The sequence below is a fragment of the Nasonia vitripennis genome, chromosome 5, assembly GCF_009193385.2.
Source record: "Nasonia vitripennis strain AsymCx chromosome 5, Nvit_psr_1.1, whole genome shotgun sequence".
In the NCBI taxonomy this organism is placed as follows: Eukaryota; Metazoa; Arthropoda; class Insecta; order Hymenoptera; family Pteromalidae; genus Nasonia; species Nasonia vitripennis.
This window is the reverse complement of record NC_045761.1, coordinates 20,986,274-21,007,660: the sequence shown is the minus strand read 5'-3', so window position 1 is coordinate 21,007,660 and position 21,387 is coordinate 20,986,274. Positions and strand designations below refer to the sequence as shown.

The following is a 21,387-nucleotide window of genomic DNA, read 5'->3' as shown; positions in this document are numbered from 1 at the left end:
CTTCTGTCGATGTCTCAAGTTATGCTACGTGTATTGCCCAGGCACTATGTGATTATTAACAAACGGACCAACGTGTAGTGTTAGAGGAAAATGAAATTTTTGTAACTTTACAGTGTCGTCGCTTGTAAGTACACGACGAAAAAAAGGCATATAGATTCTGTAACGTATACTTCCGTATGCGATTCGGATGTCAACTCACGCGAATGAGCGATATCGTAACGCCATTGTACAACGATCAGCTGTAGTCACGCTGTGTGAAAAGTCAGAGAAAATGATCTTCGGCTAATTCAATTGTAAAAGTCAATTCGAATACTCGCTATAGCTGTAGCACGCGATATTTTACACGATTTTTCTATGAGAGAAATGTGAGGTGTTTCAAAGCTAACCCCGATCTCATATTTTGTAAACGTCGTTTTTATTAAATTTTTACACTCTACTCGTTGTTGATTACAAAGGATATACCTTGAAAGTGAATAGGACTTGGCTGTCGCATCTATGCCATTGGGAAGCTTAGATGTACAAACATGTTCAGAGTGTCAAGACTACCTGATAGACGTTTAGCATACATTTCCTAAACTTGTCGACTCATTGTGATTTCAATGCAGTGTTGTTTTGCTGTTACGTCCAGTGTACAGTGACCATGTACAGTTTTGAGGGAGATTACAGGCGCAAACCCCAGCAGAACTTGGCGGGTGCCAGTCGAAGGGATGAAAAAGCTGCTTTACTTCAGAATGCTCATCTTGAACGCTTAAAGCGAGAGCAGCAGCGCAACAGACACAATGCCACTGTTAAAATTCAAGCACATGTGCGAAGCTTCATTATAAGACAGGCCATCAAGAGGCAAGAAAGAGGCGAATTCGATGCATTGAAGAAGACTGCCGGTATAAAGCCTTTAAATGTTGATGAGTTGATACCGTTTATCAAGAAGTTATTATTTTTCTACAATCACACACATGATGGCAACAGACTGGTGTGGCTCTTGCAACATGTTCTGAAACTTCAAAAGGAAATCAAATTGCAATCCACATCCTCCATAGAATGGTTATGGCGAATAAGGTAAACATTAGAATCTATTTTAGTATTCTTTTGTTGATTAGAATCCAATATAATCAAAATTTAGTTGGTACATTTATTGGTTATTTTATTCATACTTTATTTCATGTTTCAGATGGATACTTAAAATTTGCATGCAGTATAGCCTGCAAACTGTGCTAGATGATTCAGGGCAATCCATAGCGATACCATTCAGAATTTTAGAAGTTTTTACAACCCCAGAAGAGACAGGAGGAGTTATATATATAGATGTAGATCCTGACTCACACCTAAAAGATATATTTGCATACTTAGTCAGGAACAAATATTTCGAGCAAGTGAAACAGCTGATCGATACAAAAGTTCCATCTAATTTGGAACCATCGCCAAAGCCACCAACTTCAATAGCTAAATATTTCTTGGAAATGATACAACGACCTTTAAGCATTGTTAATCGTATGGACAATGTCAATGAATTCTGTTTTTTGGTTTTACACAAATTCTGTAAAAGTATCTTGTCTCAAAAATTAACCAACCAAATATCGGCGTTTATCATTCCTGCTCTCTTGGAATTCAAAGAATTTCCTTACGACAAGCTGATCACTTGTATAAACCGATATGATTCGCAGCCAACTGTTAGCCTGTTATATTCTGTTCTTCAACTTGAACCTTCAGGATACTGTGAGTTTTTTTACAAATCGCAGCATTTTGATTCTTTATTATTATAAAAACTTGGTAAGTTAAATAAAATGCATTTTAAAAATTTGCAGCACCAGGCAAATCGAAAAGTAGTCTCATAAACTACCTTCAAGTTCTGGCCTCGTTGAGCTCGACCATCAACCCACCGCCGAGTCAGCAAAAGCTGAGCAATGAGCCGGCGGATGCCTCGGACAGTGACAGCGACACAGAGATGCTGGAGAGCGGTGAAGCTGACGCGATTCGACGCTGCATAGAGATGTTGAACGAGGAACATCGGGTACAAGGCATCTTGATGGCGGTCGACCAGAGCGATGAGCCGATCGTTATGCAACCACTCTGCCAACTCTGCCACAATCTTCTCATCACCAACAAGAACGCCATCCACAAATACAAGTTGCTCTACATGCTCGCCTTTAAGCCAGCTTTCCTACGCCAGCTCTGGGGCACCCTACTCACCGTTAGTCAGACCTCGCTTTTCGGCGGATCCACTCCGTACCTGCACATAATCTCCAGGGGCATCGCACTCTCGGCCGAGGATACCTCCAGGATAGTTCCCCTGCTTGCGGTATTCTGCTCGCTGTTTAGTTTGCTCATCGCCACGTTGCACGATACCGAGTTCTTTATCGAACCCTCGGGTATGGAATTGGCCCTGACGAATAGCAACGTTGATAAAGGACAGCAAGCGATGCCTTTTACCACGTATGACCTGGCTATTCTCAGTTCACATTTGAAAGGAGTTTGCTTGGGTTTGGTTGAGCTAGCTTTTCCCGATACAAGACCCTCGGTGAGAGACGATTACAAGACCGCAGTGCTTGGACCGTCGTCGTCGATCTCGACTACTCCCCAAAACACTCAGATGTGGACGCATCTTTTCAAGGTATACCGATCATTTCTTTCACGTTTGTTTACTTAAATTTTCATTAAAAATTTTTAACCACTGCTATTTTTAATTTTCAGGTGACTGTGGGTCTGCTTCGCCAGCTGCATACTCGTGATCTACGTCGACAGTTCTGTCCGGATGGCCACTGGATAGCTTCGAACATCGTAATCCCGATGAACAAGCCCCAGGACTTTACACTCCGACGTCGTCGTCTGCGCAACTACGTCCCTTTCCAAGGCCTACGTGTTTTCACTCGCGAGGAGATCGAAGACGGACCACCTCTCTCCACGAAAGAAGTCCGCACCTTGACTCTCCTTCGCGAGATACCATTTGTGGTGCCGTTCAACGAGCGCGTCATTGTCTTCCAGTCGCTCATCAACCGCGACAAGTGCGAACAGCAGGGCGAGTTGACGCACTTCATGCAGGGCCCCTCGATTCATATATCTGTCAGGAGGAATTATCTCTACGAGGATGCCTTCGACAAACTCTCGCCCGAGAATGAACCTGAGATGAGGCTCAAGATGCGGGTGCAGCTAGTAAATGCGGTCGGACTCGAAGAGGCTGGTGTTGACGGTGGAGGATTGTTCAGGGAATTTTTATCCGAGCTTCTCAAGACAAGTTTTGATCCGAACAGGGGATTCTTTAGGCTTACAAAGGACAATATGTTGTATCCTAATCCGACAGTTCATCTACTTGTCGATAACTTTCCTAAGCATTACTATTTTATAGGTAATATGAAATGTTTATTTTTTTATTTGACGTATGAGCGGATAAATTTAAATGAGTTTTATCGTTTTATAGGTAGAATATTAGGAAAGGCTTTGTATGAGAATCTGCTTGTCGAATTGCCGTTTGCCGAGTTCTTCCTTTCGAAGATCGTTGGGACACAATCGGACGTGGACGTACATCACCTTGCCTCCTTAGATCCCATAATGTATCGAAATCTTTTGTATCTTAAAAGTTACAAAGGTGACGTTACGGATCTTGGTTTAGATTTTACAATCTTATCAGACGAATTAGGCAAGTACCTAAGTTTTGTATTACTATCGTGATTTGTGAGCATCATTTGATAACGAATTTTATTGAATAGGTGAAAGACGAGTGGATGAATTAAAACCTGGCGGCGCCAACATTCCTGTTACAAATCACAATCGAATAGAATACATACATCTGATGGCCGATTATAAACTCAATAAACAGATTCGGGCACAATGTAACGCATTTAAACAGGGAATAGGCAACGTCGTACCTCTTGACTGGCTGCAGATGTTCAATAACAAGGAGCTTCAAGTGCTCATCTCGGGTGCTCAAATACCTGTTGACGTTAGCGATCTCAAACAACATACAAATTACACAGGCGGCTATGCTCCAGAGCATCCAACAATTATTGCTTTTTGGAAGGTTGTTGATGAATTCAATGATCAACAGAAGAGCCAATTGCTAAAGTTTGTAACAAGCTGCAGCAGACCACCTCTTCTTGGCTTTAAAGTAATTAAACTTTTGTATTTGAATAGTTTTATACAGTTCTTTATACTTTGATTTTTCACATTTTACAATCGTTATGATTATTTATTGTGAAATTTGACTTACTTACCCAAAATTTTTTTTTAGGAATTAGACCCACCATTTTGTATTCAGCACGCTGGAAGTGTTGATCGACTACCAACGTCCAGCACATGTATGAATTTACTAAAACTTCCACAATTTCCGGATGAAAAGACATTGAGGGAAAAACTCCTGTATGCAATTCAAGCTGGTGCTGGTTTTGAACTCAGTTAAAGAAACTTAATAAAAATTTGATTATCAAGGATTTTCAAGATATTCAATTCGATGTGCAGTTTTTTAACTTTACTTGAAATGAATACAATTGATTCAATGCTTGATTCTTAGACATTAGTTACATTTCTTATTTATTTATATACATAAGAAATATTTTGCCATGAATTATCATAATTATGTTTTTTTTTCGTGAAAGGGTGTATAAATGATTTTAGTGCATATATTAAGTAGGCTGAGTTTGCAAAACACATTGAATTTTTAGCTTTGAATTTTCGAATGTTTCCTGCCAATGGCAAAGGAAGTTTTACTGACTATGTGTAAATAATTATTTGTAAAATATTGATGTGCAAATATTTTGGTATCACGTAAACCTACGTGTACTTATTTACTAAGAATGTAGTAAATGTCTAATGATAGCTTCTCATTTAATGTGTCTACAGTTAAAGTTTAATTTTGAAGAACAGAATGCGTACTGTTAAAGATTATATTTAATGTCTTCTCTTTTTGTAAATAAAGCCAAAATATTGATCAATTGAGAAAGAAATTCTGCTTATTTCACGTGTGATTTATTTTAAAATGACCTGTTGTGCCTTATTGCTTTATTGTATCACATTTCACTTATAAGAATCAGAACAAGTATATTTTAAATTAATGTGTTGAAGGGGCCAAATTATATAAATTATTCATGTATGTATAGAATGGTCATTAAATTAAGTAGTAACTTGTATTTTGGATAATTTTTAGTAAATTATCTTACACATCAGGCTAATGAAAAGCAAAATAAAATATAAATAAGTCAACAAATACTGGAGAAAAGTTGAAAAGTAGGCAGTAGTTTTGACAAAATCAATTCTTTGATATATAAATATGTGTAAAATTTATAAAATCATACCAATAGTTTATAAACTATCTTTGGCAACGATATATTTTGAACTTAAACTATACAGAAATACATTTTTGTAAGACAAAATTTCGTGGTTAAAAAAAATTTACTGAATTTCAGTATTTATATTTGATTAAATGAAACGAAAAGCAGCAAAAATAGAATATTTATCGACATATAAGTTCATGTAAATGTGACTGTCATAGCTATAGTGTAAAATAGAAAATAAAAACATGTTTTAGAAATTAAAAAACTATTTTTGTAATTTTCAATGTAACAAAAATTATATAATCAATTGCACCTCGAATTTAACGAATGTCAATTTTTCTAATTGTATTTTTTTTCGGATCTGACATTGTTTGATTTACTATTATATGTGCGATTTAATTTGCAACAATGATTAATATATTATAATTAACGCTGAGGAAGATTAATAGAGTAATATTTCAAAAAGATATCGAAATATAATGAAAACAGTCTTATCTTACAAAAAAACGTTTGTGGAATGACGTAGGAAGATACTAAAAGATGAAATCATCCCCTTTCGGAATTCGGACGTCCCGCAAAAGTCAAGGTTATGTCATTCAACATGGACGATAACATGGCGTCAAGTGAAGGAACTGATTTTGAAAAGACATTAGAATATAGGATTTATAAATGTTCAAGCTACTCCTCACAATTCGTTCCTGAGTAAGTATTTTACAGTTTTTATAAAGACATCATTGCCTGAAGAAACCGGTCGGATTAGAATTGTTTTTACGTTTTGCGCAGTTAAAAGTCTTTCTTAACCTAACAAATGGTAGCTCTCTATATGTCAATACGTTACCTTATGTTTTGTGAAATATAAAAAAGTACATTATTATAATCTATTTAATTTTGCCAACACGTTTAGTGTAATCAGTTCTATAATCCTGCTTCTTATAGGAACATACTTATTGACAAACCATCTGATCAAACCTCTCGTTGGTCTACAGACAATGACAACCACCCACAGGTAGGATGTTTTTTTTAGCTTGAAACGATTATACTTAACTATTGTTGCTTATGAAATCATTTTGTTCTAGAATATCATACTCAAGCTGCAACAGCCATCAATTGTTAAAACAATAACATTTGGCAAATTTGAAAAAGCGCATGTGTGCAATATCAGAAAATTCAAAGTATACGGAGGTCTTGAACCAGAAAACATGATGGAACTTGTTGAAAGGTATATTTAATAATTTTTTAAAGTATTTTTTATTTTGAGTAAGTCTAATGTTTTGAATTTTTATAGTGGCTTGAAAAATGATTCAACACCGGAAACATTTGAATTAAGATGTAGTATTGGTGGGAAGGACAATTACTTTCCAATTAAATATATAAAGATTCTTCTTTTACAATCTTGGGGGCCAAATATGAACTGCTCTGTTTGGCATATTCGATTAACCGGAACCAATGATATTAAATTAGTCAAACCCAGTATGGATTGGATCAATGTAGTGAGTAACAAATGATACTATAAATAATTATCCATACAAACTTTTACTTTTATTTTTCAGAAATAGTTTTTAAATATAGAATTATAATTTGCCTCAATATTATTTTAGTATCGACAAAAAGAAGTAGTGAGACTGTGCATGAAACACTTTAGAAAATATCAGCAGCAAGATGTGGTAGAAATACTTGAAAAAGTGACTGGAGTATCTTTGGAAGATTCTCAACTATCGGCTCTGTATGATTTACTTGTTGTAAAAGGAGATCATGCCCAAGCTGAAAGGTTTATTTCAAATGCTGTGAACAGTAAGTAGTGTTTCAATTATTTACTCTTTCTATTTTTTATTTATTAATGTTAGAACTACATTTTATTATTTAGTGGGTCTCCTTGATGAATATATAAATTCTCAATCTTATCAAGTTCTGTGGAAAAAAATATCAACACCAGATCCAAAACCAGGGATGAGAGGTGGTCATCAAATGGTTTTAGATTCACAGTCAGAAGTTCTTTATCTTTTTGGTGGATGGAATGGTAATCAAGATCTTGCAGATTTATGGCTCTATGATATAAATACCTCAAAGTGGTCTTTAATTTGTCAAGATACCGCGGCAGTCGTATGTAATTATATATAAACGACTTATTTCTTTACATAAGAATAATAAGTATTGACTACAATTTATTTGTAGGGTGGACCAAGTGCACGCTCATGCCACAAAATGTGCTTAGATCCTGGAAGGCGTCAACTTTTTACTCTAGGAAGATATTTAGATACCCAGTACAGGACTCCAGAAAATTTGAAAAGCGATTTCTATGTATATAATATAGAATCAAATAAGTGGACCCTAATTTCTGAAGATACAGCGGCTGTAGGAGGTCCTGAACTTATATTTGACCATCAAATGTTGATGGATATCGAGAAACGAACCATTTATGTTTTTGGAGGCCGCATACTTGTTCCTACAGCAAGGTAACAATTATCTAAATAATATTAAACCACACTATGATATTTCTAGCGAAATGATTTTAAAATGTATATAAATTTTCAGTCCTGAAGAAAATACAACAAACTCAAATGAATCCCTATTTTCTGGTTTATATTCATATCATGTTCCTACTGGTACTTGGCAAAAACTTGCATGTGACATTTCCAGACCAAGTATTCAAAACGTGCCAAGCATCAGATCTAGAGTTGGACATTCAATGTTGTTTCACCCTGTGAGTTTAATTTTATTTTCATGTACTGGATATTTATAAAATAAGTTTGAATGTTAAGCCTTATTACTTTCATTCAGGGATCTAGAAAATTGTATATGTTTGCTGGGCAGAGAGGCAAAGAATATTTAAATGACTTTTTTACATATGAAGTAGATACAAATAAGGTTGAACATATAAGCTTAAGTGAACTAGGAAACAAGGACTCCAATCATATACCAGCAGCTGGCTTTACACAGCGCGCAACAATAGATCCAGAACTTGGAGAAATTTATGTGTTATCTGTAAGTATTGACGATTACACAGTTTGATATAGAAGTTGGAAACATTTTTAACTTTTCCTCGAAAAATTTCAGGGCCTTAGCAAAGACAAGGATAAACGCGATGAAAATGTACAAAATTCATTCTGGGTGTACAATATAAAGAATAATCGGTGGTCTTGTATTTACCGAAACGAGAATATGGGAGAAAAATATTGGAGTAAAATGCAAAATTTCGAACCTTGTCCGCGTTTTGCTCATCAACTTGTTTATGACCACGTGAAAAAGGTACCCATAAAAATATTTTTTATAATATTTGAATGATCACTTAGAGGTACTATTAACAAAATATCTTTTTAGGTTCATTATTTATTTGGAGGTAATCCTGGACGAGCTTGCCTCCCTAAACTCCGTCTTGACGATTTTTGGCAGTTGCAGCTGTGTCGACCATCTCACGAGAAAATTCTTACAAAATGCAAACTGATTATAAGAAAACACAAGTTTGAAGAGCTATCAATGCATAATAGTATAGAAGCATTGCAATACTTACAAACAGAGATATCCGAAATTATCGATCACAATGATTTGGAGCAAACAAAGGAGGTAAAATAAATTAAATATAACTATTGAATACTATATAGTCGTTGAAAAGTACAGTTATAAAAAGTTAAAAACTATTCAATTTTAATTTTGGATGTTGTACATATAGAAGACTTTATTTTAAAGCATTATAGAGCATGACTTTCTAGTGATTGATACCTATACAGGTAGTTAAAAGACAAATGCTAAGATATATTTACTTTTTGCATAGTTTCAACTGCTGGCATCAATTCTGTTTCGTGATCAAAATACTTCCATGTCAGAGCCTACGCAAGAGGATGATGATATATCTGATATATTAGGATTGCCATCAACCGATTTTGGCGAACAAAGTTTACACACTCGTAGAACGGAATTGTATGACAAACTGTCGGAATTCTTCCCTGAGTCACTAACTCAACCACGCGCGAATCTCATGGATCTCTTGCCTTTGTGATAAGCAGCTTCACAAAGTTGTAAGCTTTTACTTTCTATTCACCACCCTAAGAACGTCAACGTTTCTACTTACGTTAAACCCTGATTTTTTACTTTGATAACGTAAGAATTTAGAACGAAGAAAGTATATTTCAAATTATTTGAGAAAAAAATATTAGAATTTTTATTATACATTTCGACTACAGTAAATTTTGTTTTTATACTATAATTATAAATAATATAGCGGTGTATTAATGAAAACGTTTATAAAAACGTTTGTTTTTTAGACAATTAGAGTTTAGATATGGAGCTTTTTTAAATAATTAAAATTATTTTTGTATAAAATGTGATGATGAAAATCTAAAAATTTATACTCAGATATAATTTGGAATTTCAGTAATATTTGATAGCTCGTCTCTTTATGAGCTAATTTCGTTGATTCGAATTTATAGCAGTGTTTGAAATTTTAAATGTTTAACATTTTTTAATATTAAGAGGTATAATTATATTGTAAAAAATTATATTTTTTTTATTATATAAACATGTAGTGATATCTATCAGAAAATTAGTCATTTTCATTGCAACTATTATTTACATACATACTTGATTGTGATTTATGCAATAACTGATACTTTTTTCCAGACGTGGTTGTACAAAATATATTTAAATATGAAACTGATTATTTAGGTCAGATAAAGCTTTATTATATTTTTAACTAATATTTTTTAGATTGAAATTTATCAAAATCAAGATAATTATAAAATATGTGTTAATACGACTTTTATCTAGGTAAAAGCTCGAGGGTCTTCCTTTACTTTAATAATCATTCACGACAATATTCACTTAGCTGCAAAATTATTAGCGAAAAATCAGGTTAAGACAATTTATAAAACATTGAAATAATTCATTTGAAAATATTTTAAATGTGGCGTATTAACTAGTGTAAGCATTATTGTGTCATTTTGCAAATTTCAAACGTTTGCATACATCTATACAGCACAGCAATCTTTTATCAGGTGCTATATATAGTTATATATATGGGTCGCTATTCTTTGTGTATATAACAATCTTTACGCGGAATCGCGTATTATTTTATAGGCATTAAAATGTAAACACATTGACATCCCTTATAACCAAAGAAATTATTCAGAATTAAGAGTTTAATCATCTTTATTAAAGTTTCGCTTTTAGTCTATGAAAAGAGAAAGTACTTCCAATATCATACTATTAATTATCTCGAGCTTTTTCCTTAAGATTTATTGTAATATAATAAGTAGTTTAGTTAGTACATTCGATAATTAATTTAGTATATTTGTATATCAAAGTATCTACCAGTAGTGATTTATAATTCTGCACATATTTAATGATTGTTCATCGAATATTCCTACGGACTAACGAAATTTGAGTAAAGCTGTAAAAAGGTTGATGCACTAATTCAATTTGTACATAATATTGTAAATGTCGATAAAACCATTTTTATATGTTAGCAGGCCAGATTGATAGTTGAAGTGACATATTCGGCATGCATAATTTGACGATAATTATCAGTTTTCTATAACGAAATAATTGTCTTTAAGATTGAGTGATTTCTAACATTAGATGTCATTTAAAAAAGTAAAAATATTCTTGTAAAGATTTCTTGCAACCTTTATTATTGACATCCGCGAAAATACGAAAGAATTCAAGAAAAGAATATATTTGTTATACATTCTCTTAAGAAAAATAATATTAGGCAAACAAAAAAATACGTTAGGCGACTTAAAATAATAAATAATGACATAAAATTATGCATGATGATTAAATCACATGAATTTTTTTTAATGCAGAATTTTTGCAATATTAGTCAAAAATCTAGTCGCGTACTCATAAAAAAATTATTAATTAAATTAATTAATGACATGTTTATTAACAGTTTTCATTGCAACTATGTTATATCTTTCTTGAATGATTTACTTTACATTAGAATAAAACATCAAAAAGTTTGTTATCTACATAAATAAAAGAGCATGTGTAAAAACTTCTGTAAATATATTAATTTTTCAATTTAAACATCAGTATTTGACTTATTAATTAAATATACCCTAAATAGTGTTGTTGAATAAAATATTAGTCAACAATTTTCTATAATTAAATCTAACATTGTCTTATATTGACCGTCATGTTTACTTCGCACTTTTCGTTCCAAGAAATGGAAATTTCGTATAAGTAAAAGTCCTATACAAAATGAAATCTTGTTCTTGGAAACAATATTCATACGTGAACGGTAATATTTTCCTTTATAGGCTACACTACTTATACTTATTCTGTTCATCCGAAAGTAAGCAGTGTGTGATATACGATTGATTGCATTTAAAATTGTTTGTTAAATTCAAATATGGACTTTACGAGTACTTTAAATAACGGTAAAATACTAATGCTGTTACGGTACATGTGTATGATAAAATGTTATTTAAATACTTTTTTGTTCATAGCATTCACTGGGTCAAACAAAAATATTGAAATGTATCACTCAACTAACAATGATTTGAGCATAATATTGGCAGGCAATCATTTAAACGAAGTAAATTTAAATAGTGACTATGACAGTGGCTTTTGTTCTTACATAAATCAATCGACAATACTAGCAGGAAATGTGTCTACATTTGATCATAGTAATAAAAAATGTAGTATTACCAGAGGAAAAGAAAATAGGATTACTTTCGATGAAAATGAAAGTGTTGATGAAGATAACGAAATCGATGTATTGAATACAAATATTGATGCAATATGTGATCAAAGTGAAATGTTTTACGATAGTCTAGAGTGCAAAATTGATTCATCGGAAACAACAACTGAGTAAGTATATTTTTAACTGAACCATTATTATACAAAACGTGTTCAAACAAAAAACTTGACTGTAACAACATTTTTGCTATTGCTACTTTTAAAACATTATTTTACAGGTCAGTAAACAATACTTCTCAAGAAGGAAAACTGACTCCATTAATTGATGTTCAATCGTCTGAGCAAAGCAATGGTACATTTCGAGTACAGATTTGTATTAAAGGTTTTAAGGAGGAAAATAAACCTGTAACAAATTTAAAATTTAAACAAGTAACTCATGGTGTTTATGATAATTTTAACAAAAAAGCTGCTCGTAAGAGCAAACTTGCGAATTTCAATCGATCATCAAAAACGATAGAAAAGAACAAAGCAATAGTAGGTACACCGAATTTCGAAGATTTTGATAATAAAGAAAATTATGACCCTAAAAATATAGCGCAGTTTTCGATGAGAAGTTGCATAAATTTTAACAAACTTGATCGTAATTGTCTTTAAAATATGATATTACTTATTCTATTATATTGTATCTACTATATATCAAAATGACCAAATGTTATATAGTATAGCAGAAATATTTTATTTGTGAATCAGATTCTATTTAATTGTTAAGTATTGAATTATAACTCAATACTATATGTTTTATTCAATATATTTAGTGTGTACAATGTATATCTATTTTTATCAAAAATCATAAGCATTATTGTAAAGTTTAATGATTCTAGAGACTATTTTTATACAAAAGATAATTGTCCTATAAAAATATTATGATCTGAATGTATACATTTTTTAATTGTAATAAATGCTTATCAAGATATGGGATTTGCATTACATATATTTTTATAAAACGGCATGTTTGAAAATTTAAGTATATATTAATACAGCAAATTTAAAATTATCGACAGAGTATAATTTATGGCGCGAACTCAGTCGACGTGCGGATCGATCAGGCGCGCAATAAAAAGCGTCTGCTGTAATGCGAAAATATACCGGCTCTCATTTTGTTTTTGTTTACGTTTTAAAAAATTCATAAACCCATTAAAATGTCGATTAAACCGCTGAGTAAAGAAACGGTAAAACTCATCAACAGCGGACAAGTTATTTCATCGATCTACAGTGCAATCAAAGAACTCGTGGAAAATTCTCTTGATGCTCAAGCACAGAACATCGAGGTTAATCTGGTAAATATTTTCTTTGAATTACTTCTAAGTTATAGATAATTGTCATAAATTCAAAAATTTGTTTACGTTACGTTCAGGTGGATGATGGTTTGTCACTCATTGAAGTCAAAGATAATGGTTGTGGAATTAGTAGAGATGATGCTCAATACATGGCATTACACGCACACACATCTAAGATTTCAGACTTTAATGATTTAGGTATAAATGATTCAAAGAAATTAAATTAAAGCCCTATGAATAAGATAGTATAAATTATTGCTTAATTTTGTTGTTCTGAATTTTGTTTGTGTAGACTTACTGTCAACCTATGGATTTCGAGGTGAAGGTTTGACTTCAGTTTGTCAAGTAGCAGATGTAACAATATCAACAAAAACTGAAGAAGATGTAACTATGTTACGCTATACATTGAATCATGATGGGCAGGTTGTTGATTCAGAATTATCTCATGGATTGACTGGTAAATCAAAATGATATATTCGTATACGTACAGCCAATTATATGCCATAATACAATCCATGAATGTTTCTGCAGGCACAACAGTACAAATGAGAAATTTATTTAAAAATATGCCTGTTCGAAGAAATATTCTGACTAATAAAAAAAGAATGAACCAAGAATTAAAAGCAATAGAATTGCTTTTAAAAATGTTTTCTATTTGCAAACCTTCGGTAAGATTTATGCTCAGAGTAAATGGTAAAACTGTTTTTACAAAAATAAGTTGTAAAACTGTAATGGAAGCTGTTAGGTCTGTTTACGGATCACAAATTTTCCCAAAATTGACCCACATTACAAAAAGTTTTGGTCAAGTAAGTTCATTTAGAGGTAAATTGTAATTGAAAGAGATGTAGTAAATATAATAAATGTCTAAAAAATATGGTTTCTAGACTGAAATGCAACTGTTTATACCAGATAAAAATGTAAAAGATGCCAGTGAAGTATCACAAGTTGGGTTGCAATTTGTGTGTGTAAATGGTCGACCAATTAAATCAAAAGAAATTGAAAAGGTATTATGGGAATAATATATTAATTGTTCACATTCTAATTTTATCCAATTTAATTTTTCAGAAAATAAATAAAAGAATTTCAGAATATTTCAACCAGAACACTTCAAGTTCTCGTAAATTTGTATTTTGTTTGATACTTAAAGTTGATCCATCAATGCTTGATGTAAATTTGGAACCAAATAAGGATAAAATATACCTTCAGAATGAGGTAATTTAAAAATTATTTCAATCTTAAACAAATTTATTCTCTTAGTATAATTTGACTAAAATTTTTAGACTGCAGTATTGAGTGAAATAGATAACTCTCTTCTTAGTTTCTATGAACTTCAAGATTCTCAGATGTCAACACAACAAAGTGATATTGAAAATGTCAATTGCAATTTTAATATTCTAAATGAGTCAGATAAAGTTAACCAAGTGGAAAAAGAGTGGCCTGCATGTAAAAAACGAAAACTTAATTTAAAAGATGAGAACATTCATGATACAAGTACATCAAATAAAAATAGCCCAGTTAAAAGAAAATCAATGGGTAAAAATATTTTCATTTGTTAATAATCTGAAACATATGTATGTAACTCACTCAAAATCGAATTCATTTCAAGATAATACAAGGAAACAATCGGACGCTTCTTTTTTGCAATCTATAAATGGACCAGCACTAAGTGATTCAGATTCAAACGATGCAGATGCAGAACACTTTGATAAAAGGATATCGAAGCCAAAAGATAAGGCACCTGAAATGATGGACATAGCAGAACTCGACAATGAAGACAATAATTCTGAACTTTTTGACCTTGCTCCAAATCCTATCACAAATCACCAGGTTGTGAAAGAAACTTTGTCTCAATTGCCAAAGGTGGATTTGGGAGAAGATTTCGACTGGGAAGAAATCGTTAATAAAAGTAATAAATCAAATGGTGTAAAAACTGAAAGTTCTGAAGTAATCCTTGATAAAATAACAGTGACTGATGTAGCATGGAGCAAAGGGCAAGTTCCAGGATTGCAAGTAAAGAATTATTTAATTATTTTATTTAGAAAATTTGCATGATTATAGTAATTTAATATTTTCTGTTTTAGGGTGGTGTTGCTATTGGATTTGATGATGAACAAAACAGTGCTAAAAACAACAGAGACTTCAGAGAAAGCCCGATAGTTCAGTCAGAAGATTCCGAATCATTTGACTTTCAGAAAGATGTGAAGACAATTAATGATAGTGAAGAACCTATTGATGATAGCAATGTATCAATTCCGGAAAATGCAGAGTTTGAATGGAATGTAAATGTAAAAAACACAAAAAAGAAAACTCCATCTAAAAAGAATAGTGAAAAATCAGCTGGCACATCCAAACAAGTTAAAAGATCTCTTGCTTCCTCTGTAAGTCATATACCTGCTTTTAATATTTTTCTAACTAAGTTATTTCGATTCAATTCTTTTCACAAAACAGAATGATCCCACTCAAACTAAGATTCTTTTTGCTGGAGATAACGCAGGTTTGATTAATACGGGACTATCAGCCTTTGCTATGTATTGTGCAGAAGCAAGAACAAAAAGTAAAAATTCATGCAATTTTCATATACTATATGTTGCCTTATTTAATTAGAAATATTTGTTGAATGTTTGAAAATATTTCTTTAGTTCTTAAAGAACATCCAGAACTCACACCTGCAGAGGTTGCAGTTTATATGAATCAACAGTGGAAAGAGATATCGCCTGAGGAACGGCAGTATTATCGCGATCTTGCAAATAAACAAAATCAAAGTGAGAATAATACCTCCTTGTCTCAGGCCCCTAAAAAGTCAAAACCTAAACTAAGCCAAGCTGAAGCAGACAAAAATAGAAAGCAGCTTGTAAGTATGCTGGAAAGTATGAAGGTAAATAAAACTGAAGCAAAAAAGGAAAACATAATAATGAAGACTTTTGCACTATGGGATATGAGTACATCGATAGTAAAAGAAAGATTCCAAATGTAAGATTCTATCCTGATATTTTTATACAAAATTTTTAATATTTCAGTAATAAATAAATTTAATTTATGTTTTTAGGCCTGAAGTAACAGAAGTTGAACGATTTATTGTTGGTCCGTTAAATTCAAAAATTTGGATTGTAAATATAAAATCAAAACTTTTTGTATTTGATGTTACAATACTTCATGATGGATTAAATGTAAAAGATTATGATATAAGCCAGGTAAAAAAAATTATAATTTTATTGATTACCTATGATATTTCAATGGTATAACTATTTTATTATTTTATGTTTTATAGATTAGTGCAGGCTACGTTAACGATCTTGTTGATAAATGGATTACAGAACAAAGTAATATGAACGTTTTTCATCAATTACATTCCATGGAAAAATATTAATTTTTTGAAAGTATTTTTACTTTCTTTGATATCACACGTTTATTGATATACTTATAAGTGTTTATTGCTCCTTAATTTCAATTATAAATTTTAACTGTAAATAATTATTAACATCATTACTTGAATTTGTAATTGTTATGCATAGAATAATTTATGAATCTTCAAAAATTTAGAGTATTATGTATATGTATATTTTGTATGTTGAAATAGACTGTTTTCATCATGTTTTTATATAAAATAATGATGTTATGTAGTTAATTATTGCACAGTCAGATACTTAACCTTTTTTTAAACATTAGTAAACCAACTAATTTCTACAGAATACCTATACTTGTAAAATTCCAAAGTTATAAACAGAAGTTGTACACATTTGGGTACCTATATTTTTGAACTGATAATGTGAGTGATGTGACCGCGGTGCTGCCGCCGCATCACATTTGCAGCCGAACAAAACGATTACGTATAATACGTAACCTAGAAAAATATACATGTCCTCAGAACCACACGGGACTTGTTGATAATACAAATACATTAAATAATAAAATCTTATAAGTGATTATCGAAACAGTAGAGGCTAAAGAAGATTACTAATTTCCTAAATTGCATAACTGGTATAAATGTCACTCGTACGCAGAGCTCAGGCAAGTTACTTTTTATTTACTGAATAAATTCCAGAATCATTTGCAAGACAACAAAATTTTCATTAACGATTTTACAATTGGTCTCAATGTTTTAGCAATGGGGCGTTTTTGCTCAAACATGGCATGTTTTCGATGCCACATGGCAAGATCCATACAAAAGTGCACTAGTAATAGCACATTATCTGAAGGGATTGCAGAAACCTATACATCATCCTTCAAGTAAGTAATCAAATAAGTTGTCGGTAAAAAATAGTATTTGTTCAATAATGATTAAATTTTCAATTTAATTTTTAGATGATTGTGGTGATCACGTTGTTGTTATAAATAGTAAGGATATTGCACTAAGAGGAGATGAATGGCAAATGCGAGTTTACTTTCACCACAACACTTATCACCATGGTGCATCGTGGACAAAAGCATGGGAACTTCATAAAAAAGATCCAACAATGGTAGTCTATGATTACAATTATCTTAAAAAATGTCTTTTTATGCAACAATATTTATGAATATTAATTAAATTTCTAATTTTTAGATTGTACAAAAAGCAGTTTATAGTGTGTTAGGAAGTACTTTAAAAAGAAGGTATGATATGAAACGTCTTCACGTATTTTATAATGACGAAATACCAGAGAAAATCAAGGCAAACATAAGTTCTCAAATAAAGCAGCTAAGGCCTGTACCAGTAAGACTTGACCACATATCTCAAGAAGAACTAGATCAATTCCCTCAACTTGTGAAATTGCCAGATAAATATGTTTTAACATAAGGAAAGTAATAATACATAGAAAATATAATTTTTATCAAAGCCACTTTACTTTGTTTTTTTTTTCTAAATGCAACATACAATTTCATTGTTATAAAATGTATAAAGACAGTATATAATCGCGTGTTTTGTACAATTAGCTAAAAAGCTATGTATAAATTGGAAGGTCTCTAAAATCTGCATTAACTGTTATTGTACCTAATTCCTTTTCTTCTCTGTTACTAGATGTAAGTCTTTAGCTACCATTTCTCGTGTAACGTACATCATCTTATCTTTGTGTTTTAAGTAGGTATCGATTGCACGTTGACGCATTGCTTCCCAAGCATATACATCTCTAAAGATTGGTCTTACAAACTTGAGTCTACCCTGTGATGTTGCAAAATCTAAAGCTTCATCTACCTTAGATTCCCATCGAGATTTCAAGCTTAGTCGTAACCATTGGAAACTGAAAAAGTAGAATTTTGATAGATTTTTGCTTTCAACTTTTAATTATAAAAGTATTAATATTTTCATCAAAAATTAATTTTAAAAAGTTACCGAATCTCGGAATTGTGCACAGAATCGAAGCCATAGAGCTCATTCATCAATTTCATTTGGTCAATTGACAGTGTTTTATTATTTAATACTAATTCGGATAAGAAAGCTTCTTTTTGATTCGATGTCCAACTGTTTAGATCATTCTTGCTAAAGGTCGTAGGCGCATCATCTTCAATCCATTTAGCAGCTAAGGCCAAATATTCGTTGGCTAGAGTAGTATCATATTTTGGAATCACAGGTGGTTCACCTGGTTTATTAAACCAAGCATCCCAATTAACTGTATTTAGAATCTAAAATAGATATTCATTCAAGAAAAATGACTTTGATTAATGCATTTTTTTAGTATATTAGATAGGATTTAAAAAATTCATGATTTTTATTACCTCAGTTTTATTTGCAAAATATTTATATAAATATTCTTTCCATTGCGTGGTGTTTAGGCTTTTGTACTTAAATGTATCCAAATAACTTCTTAAAAATGGCTCAAACTCTTTAGGCCCTCCAAGTAATTCTTCCAAATAAAACAGAAAAGTATGACCTTTTTCATATGGCACTGTTGAAAATGCATCATCTGGATCAACACCAATCAAATTCGTTACTAGATTTGTAAGTGGATTTTTGTCTCCAAGAGTTTTTATCTGTATATAATAAAATGTATTTTTATAATTATTATTTAATCAAAATCCCGCATTTTTTTAAAAACCGAAAATTAATCTCACCGTATCTTTTAGCGATTGCAAACCCATCAGTGCACTGAAATGTCTAACTTTGTCACCATACATCCTTCCACCAATTTTTCTTTCTACAAATACTGTAAAACCTTCATTTAACCAGAAATGTTCGAAATTCTCGTTTGTTACCAAGTTTCCTGTCCAACTATGAGCTATTTCATGAGCAACTACATTGGCTAAAGAACGATCACCAGCTAACAAAGTTGGAGTTACAAATGTAAGGCAAGGATTTTCCATTCCACCAAATGGAAAGCTTGGAGGAAGGATCAACAAGTCGTATATGCCTGAAAAAATTAAGATCAATTAATCATTGTCTATTTATTTTAATTATAGTTATGAATAATCAGAAATGTTATCTCACCCCATACGTATGGTCCACAAATTTCTTCAGCAGTCTTCAGCATAGTTTCAGTCTCTTCAAACTCATAAGCACTCTTATCAAGCAATTCTTGTTCTGTCCAGACCTTTGTGCGTGGACCTATTTGCTTAGAAACTAAAGCACCTACAGCTATTGCAATTAAATATGATGGAATAGGTACAGGTTGATGAAATTTGTGAACTTTTGTTGAATTATCTACTTCTTCTATTCCATCCTTAATGGCAGACATCAAAACATTCAATTCAGCTGGAGCTCTAATCTATAGGATATAATAGTATTTTTATTAATAAAATTTAATTTTTCTTCACAGCAATTTTTTTATGCTACTTACCTCAGCAGAGTATGTTGACTTTACATACGGTGTATCTTGACATGGCAACATAGATCGGGCATGAATGGCCTGTAGTGTACATTGAAGTAAGATTTTTAAAAATACAAAATATTGGAAACATAAAGGAATTTAAAATTCACCTGGCATTGTGAAAACAAGTATGGATGTTTCCCACCAGCTGTTTGTTCTGGTGATAGCCATTGTAACGCTGTTGAATCTTGTGATGTTCGGTAGTCAATCTTTATCTTGTACCTGTAATATCATTATTAAAACTTAATGATAATCTATTTTTCAACAATGTTCAAATGTAAAAAGATAGTAAAAAATAGTTTCATTACTTTATTTTGTCACCATCTACGATGGGAGTATCTGGCAACTGTACACTAAGTTTTGATCCATAATCAACACCTTTTTCTACACAGTAATCAAGTCTAGAACCATCAATTACATTTATAATTGATAACAGAACTAGTCCTCGTACATCCAAAAGCTATGAAGAAGTTCATAAAAATATTATGATTAGATCATGGTCACACAGATTGCAATGTTCATTAATGGCTAGATAAATTTTAATGATCATACCAGAAACTCAGTTTCTCCTTTCTTTTCAATGTCAAGAACTGCACTGCCATCGAATATTTTTTTGGTAAAATCAACTTTAACATCAAGGTGAGTGTGGGTAACAACTGCCAAATCTGAAATTAACAAATGTATAAATAATAAAATATAAATAGCTGTAAAACTGATTGAGTTTGGTTTTACATGGATGCAATGAACTCATGTAAGCAAAGTGATAACAAGTAATATGTATATAAATATCAACATTTTAAAAAGATAGCTGGTACAAAAATTAAAATTGAATAAAATACGTGTGATTAGATATTCCCAAGTCAATGAGACTTTATCTATATGATTATGTCTATCACTATCTACCAAGTCTTTTTATCACCATTTTATTCAGTATAAAAAAATAGGTATGATAAAAGAAGTCTTTAATATAGTAAACAAAAACTATCAAAATATTAGTACAAATTTTTACAGGGTATTCTTTTAACAATGTTCAACAACAATCAACAACAACAATGTTCAAAAACAAACAGTATTCAACCATTAAACAAATCTAAATACTATAAAACAGCCTTATAGTTGAAAAACAACACAATAACAAAGATAGCGTGAAAGTCATAGACGTAAACAATAAATCCATGCATACCTGGCCTGGAGAAGGAATTCGGATCGGTCGGACTCAAAGCCATGTCGAACCAACCGACTATTTCACCTTCGATACCGCAAATGGTCGTCAGCGTCCGGCCGCAGAGTTTTATATACTCAGCCGCTACCGCTAGTTTCAGATTATCAGCCGCACCAAACATGCGAAGATATCTGGCCTATTCTATTGCCTTA

The 21,387-nt window shown here is 31.9% G+C and overlaps 6 protein-coding genes across 6 annotated transcripts; 5 read left to right on the top strand and 1 right to left on the bottom strand.

The window, feature by feature from the left end:
• Window positions 1–3: 3 nt before the first annotated feature.
• On the top strand, window positions 4–5,526 carry LOC100124113 (ubiquitin-protein ligase E3C). The gene is made up of 7 exons (XM_001607915.6): window positions 4–1,056; window positions 1,169–1,713; window positions 1,803–2,608; window positions 2,689–3,340; window positions 3,413–3,631; window positions 3,702–4,099; window positions 4,223–5,526. Exons 1-7 carry the CDS (start codon window positions 641–643, stop codon window positions 4,388–4,390), a joined length of 3,204 nt encoding a protein of 1,067 aa, XP_001607965.1. The 5' UTR covers window positions 4–640; the 3' UTR covers window positions 4,391–5,526.
• Window positions 5,527–5,827: 301 nt separating this feature from the next.
• Window positions 5,828–11,282, top strand: LOC100124115 (muskelin). Its single transcript, XM_001607917.6, has 12 exons — window positions 5,828–5,963; window positions 6,198–6,267; window positions 6,338–6,480; window positions 6,547–6,751; window positions 6,860–7,052; window positions 7,126–7,361; window positions 7,434–7,714; window positions 7,794–7,962; window positions 8,040–8,243; window positions 8,316–8,507; window positions 8,580–8,822; window positions 9,031–11,282. The coding sequence occupies exons 1-12, from the start codon at window positions 5,851–5,853 to the stop codon at window positions 9,253–9,255; spliced, it is 2,274 nt and encodes a 757-aa protein (XP_001607967.2). The 5' UTR covers window positions 5,828–5,850; the 3' UTR covers window positions 9,256–11,282.
• A 245-nt stretch (window positions 11,283–11,527) lies between these two features.
• Window positions 11,528–12,875, top strand: LOC100301993 (uncharacterized). The gene is given in 3 exon segments (NM_001161486.1): window positions 11,528–11,635; window positions 11,705–12,068; window positions 12,176–12,875. Coding segments are annotated over 3 exon segments (768 nt in total). The 5' UTR covers window positions 11,528–11,607; the 3' UTR covers window positions 12,552–12,875.
• Window positions 12,876–12,976: 101 nt separating this feature from the next.
• On the top strand, window positions 12,977–16,986 carry LOC100124117 (DNA mismatch repair protein PMS1). Its single transcript, XM_001607922.6, has 13 exons — window positions 12,977–13,234; window positions 13,312–13,432; window positions 13,527–13,691; window positions 13,766–14,040; window positions 14,119–14,238; window positions 14,300–14,446; window positions 14,515–14,767; window positions 14,841–15,244; window positions 15,316–15,612; window positions 15,683–15,788; window positions 15,874–16,204; window positions 16,281–16,425; window positions 16,503–16,986. The coding sequence occupies exons 1-13, from the start codon at window positions 13,097–13,099 to the stop codon at window positions 16,599–16,601; spliced, it is 2,601 nt and encodes an 866-aa protein (XP_001607972.2). The 5' UTR covers window positions 12,977–13,096; the 3' UTR covers window positions 16,602–16,986.
• Window positions 16,936–18,181, top strand: LOC100124118 (39S ribosomal protein L13, mitochondrial). The gene is made up of 4 exons (XM_001607923.6): window positions 16,936–17,242; window positions 17,338–17,461; window positions 17,537–17,691; window positions 17,775–18,181. Exons 1-4 carry the CDS (start codon window positions 17,219–17,221, stop codon window positions 18,006–18,008), a joined length of 537 nt encoding a protein of 178 aa, XP_001607973.1. The 5' UTR covers window positions 16,936–17,218; the 3' UTR covers window positions 18,009–18,181.
• Window positions 18,034–21,363, bottom strand: LOC100124119 (leukotriene A-4 hydrolase). The gene is made up of 10 exons (XM_001607925.6): window positions 21,197–21,363; window positions 20,566–20,678; window positions 20,322–20,473; window positions 20,124–20,235; window positions 19,984–20,052; window positions 19,635–19,911; window positions 19,262–19,557; window positions 18,926–19,180; window positions 18,543–18,832; window positions 18,034–18,450 (listed from the first exon to the last, which is right to left on the bottom strand). The coding sequence occupies exons 1-10, from the start codon at window positions 21,354–21,356 to the stop codon at window positions 18,204–18,206; spliced, it is 1,971 nt and encodes a 656-aa protein (XP_001607975.4). The 5' UTR covers window positions 21,357–21,363; the 3' UTR covers window positions 18,034–18,203.
• Between the last annotated feature and the right edge of the window lie 24 nt (window positions 21,364–21,387).

Bases quoted from the DNA above. Each gene is read 5' to 3' on its own strand.
- LOC100124113 (XM_001607915.6), top strand. From the start codon at position 641: ATGTACAGTTTTGAGGGAGATTACAGGCGCAAACCCCAGCAGAACTTG. The intron at 2,609-2,688 runs GTATACCGATCA...TTTAATTTTCAG, and splicing joins TGTGGACGCATCTTTTCAAG to GTGACTGTGGGTCTGCTTCG. The intron at 3,632-3,701 runs GCAAGTACCTAA...TTTATTGAATAG, and splicing joins AATCTTATCAGACGAATTAG to GTGAAAGACGAGTGGATGAA.
- LOC100124115 (XM_001607917.6), top strand. From the start codon at position 5,851: ATGTCATTCAACATGGACGATAACATGGCGTCAAGTGAAGGAACTGAT. The intron at 6,481-6,546 runs GTATATTTAATA...GAATTTTTATAG, and splicing joins ATGATGGAACTTGTTGAAAG to TGGCTTGAAAAATGATTCAA. The intron at 7,362-7,433 runs GTATGTAATTAT...ATTTATTTGTAG, and splicing joins GTCAAGATACCGCGGCAGTC to GGTGGACCAAGTGCACGCTC.
- LOC100124117 (XM_001607922.6), top strand. From the start codon at position 13,097: ATGTCGATTAAACCGCTGAGTAAAGAAACGGTAAAACTCATCAACAGC. The intron at 15,613-15,682 runs GTAAGTCATATA...TTCACAAAACAG, and splicing joins AAAGATCTCTTGCTTCCTCT to AATGATCCCACTCAAACTAA. The intron at 16,426-16,502 runs GTAAAAAAAATT...TATGTTTTATAG, and splicing joins AAGATTATGATATAAGCCAG to ATTAGTGCAGGCTACGTTAA.
- LOC100124118 (XM_001607923.6), top strand. From the start codon at position 17,219: ATGTCACTCGTACGCAGAGCTCAG. The intron at 17,462-17,536 runs GTAAGTAATCAA...TTTAATTTTTAG, and splicing joins ACCTATACATCATCCTTCAA to ATGATTGTGGTGATCACGTT. The intron at 17,692-17,774 runs GTAGTCTATGAT...TCTAATTTTTAG, and splicing joins ATAAAAAAGATCCAACAATG to ATTGTACAAAAAGCAGTTTA.
- LOC100124119 (XM_001607925.6), bottom strand. From the start codon at position 21,356: ATGTTTGGTGCGGCTGATAATCTGAAACTAGCGGTAGCGGCTGAGTAT. The intron at 20,679-21,196 runs GTATGCATGGAT...TGTTAATTTCAG, and splicing joins GAATTCCTTCTCCAGGCCAG to ATTTGGCAGTTGTTACCCAC. The intron at 18,451-18,542 runs GTAACTTTTTAA...CTACTTTTTCAG, and splicing joins GTGCACAATTCCGAGATTCG to TTTCCAATGGTTACGACTAA.